Source organism: Apaloderma vittatum, unplaced genomic scaffold (assembly GCF_000703405.1).
Source record: "Apaloderma vittatum isolate BGI_N311 unplaced genomic scaffold, ASM70340v1 scaffold22603, whole genome shotgun sequence".
In the NCBI taxonomy this organism is placed as follows: Eukaryota; Metazoa; Chordata; class Aves; order Trogoniformes; family Trogonidae; genus Apaloderma; species Apaloderma vittatum.
In genome coordinates this window covers 7,604-9,716 of record NW_009707768.1, presented here as the reverse complement: position 1 = coordinate 9,716, position 2,113 = coordinate 7,604, and the positions used below count along the sequence as shown (strand labels likewise).

Sequence of the window (2,113 nt, the reverse complement as noted above, 5' to 3'; positions counted from 1 at the left end):
GAAACAAGAGGGGGTTCCCCTACATAACCGCAGCAACTTTCTTGGGTAACCAATAAATTAGTTTTGGGTTTTGGTTCAAAAATAAAACAACAACAAAAAAAACCCTGAAACCAAAACCTGACATGACCCAAAACTGCCAGTGGAACACCTATGCCACCATTAAAGAGCATTCACCATCTTTGGTGCTAATTTGAGTAATGCTGTAAAACTTAAGTGAAATTCTGTTCTAATTTATATTCTACAGCTGTGAACATCTGGAAACTCTCTAAATGCTAAATATCATAATTCTCCCATTTGTTTGCTGTAGGTTTAACCACAGATTTCTATACCATTAGTTGTATTTATTCAAACAGCTTCCTTGAGAACCAGGAGAAGAGTAAATCCTTAATTTGGAGTTAAACTCTCATTACAATTGAACGGTTATATAGAATGAAGATGATGCACACAATGCTCTCGCTAACAATTGCATTTTACCACTAACTATTGCATGTACCGCAAAGGGAACAATAGAATAACCACCTATATACTTAAATACCTACTTCAGTTTTTGCTAGCTAGGAAAATAAAAGGAAAGCAGTAGTTCTTAATATCAGGAAATATTGTACATGGACATGACTGCACTTCAGTGGCTGATAGTATGGTTCTACATATCGTGTACACTAATTTGAGATGAAAATAACCACTGTAGGAATATCCATTTCAATGCCGTTGAATAGCTTTTGCTTATGGCTCATCAGGCTGCTTCCAGTTAAAATTAGATTATGCCTAGGACTCTTGTAACAGCTGACTTAAAACATCTCTTTTGTAAATGAATTCATTTGCATGCACATAAGTCACTCTGAACTAATCAAATTTGCTATCATGTATTTAAAGACAATCAATCTACTAATCAACACTTTAATTTCCTGCTCTGCAGTAAATCTGGATGGTCCAGTTTTTAAAAAAAAATACCACAAAAAAACCCCAAAACAAAACCAAAACACAATCCACAAAACAACACAGGTGTAAAATTTCGATTCCTGAAATGCAGTGTACTCTTGAATCTTTTGCTTCTTAATACCAAGTAGCTCAGAGTGAAGAAACCAAATGTATATCTTTTGATACTAACCTTAAGAGTAGATTATGGTACTTACGTGTTTGTTATCTCTGTGTTGACAGTGTCTCCTGATTTCCCAGGGCCCTGTATTGATTCCATGGCTGTGGAATAGAGAACTTTCTGCCCTCCAGGCCGTTTCCCATCCGATGCACTGTGGGAACTCTCTCCGTCTTTTTCCTTCATGTTACTGTTCATTATGTGGATTCCCAGAAGCAGGCTGTAATCCATGATTTTAAAGCTTTCTAAAACCTATGAACAAAGAAGAAACGGCTGTACTGAAACAGAAAAAAAAAGACTACACACAATATGAACTACACAGGAGCATTCTGAAAACCTAAATAAAAATAGGCCTTCAAAGCACAATTTTCTCTTATTAGGAAAACATGTGAAACTATAATTAAACAAAAATCTTTTGCTACCCCACCTAAGTCAAAGGCCTAGCTATCTAATTAGCTAAACACTCCTGTTACCAGTGGGAAAGAAAAATGCATATCTGAAAAGTTACCCTGCATTATTCTGTAGTCAAGGAAGACAGAGCAGTCAGCTACTTTTTTATTTATAGCAAATAGAACTATTAAGTGATTATCATACACTTACGAACCACAGGCAATTCTAAAGTTACCACTAACACATGTTCAAGACTTTATTGAGCATTTTTCTGCAGACTACTCTCTACCTCCCCTCCAACTCCTATTTATAATTAAGAAAGTATTCTTGGAGAACTTTCAAACGTCAAAAAAAGCATTTGCTACCACCCTCTTGTTAACAGCTGATGAGATTTGGGTACAAAAATCACACCTCTCTCTTTATTAGGCTAAATACAGCCTAGTCACACTGCAAAGGCAGTTTTATTCCTGAAGCACGACTTACCCAACCAGCCTTCTATTCTAGCTCTAGTAACCATTTTTGCCTCACTCAGCAGGCAAGTTCTCTTCCTTCTTTCATGCACACATACTGTTTTAAGTTTCAAGTCAGTTACATCATTATGAAGTCTGGCATACTGCCATTAAAAGGAAA

At 36.3% G+C, this 2,113-nt stretch overlaps 1 protein-coding gene across 1 annotated transcript in view; it reads right to left on the bottom strand.

Moving 5' to 3' along the window:
* The window catches only part of LOC104271614 (phosphatidylinositol 4-phosphate 5-kinase type-1 beta-like), a gene marked incomplete at its 5' end in the record, with an annotated part of 11,582 nt that extends 10,237 nt beyond the window's left edge, over positions 1 to 1,345 (bottom strand). Inside the window, one exon of the mRNA XM_009866332.1 lies at positions 1,134 to 1,345. Within this exon, the coding sequence (XP_009864634.1) occupies positions 1,134 to 1,345 (212 nt within the window). The remainder of the gene's footprint in view (positions 1 to 1,133) is intronic.
* Positions 1,346 to 2,113: the final 768 nt, after the last annotated feature.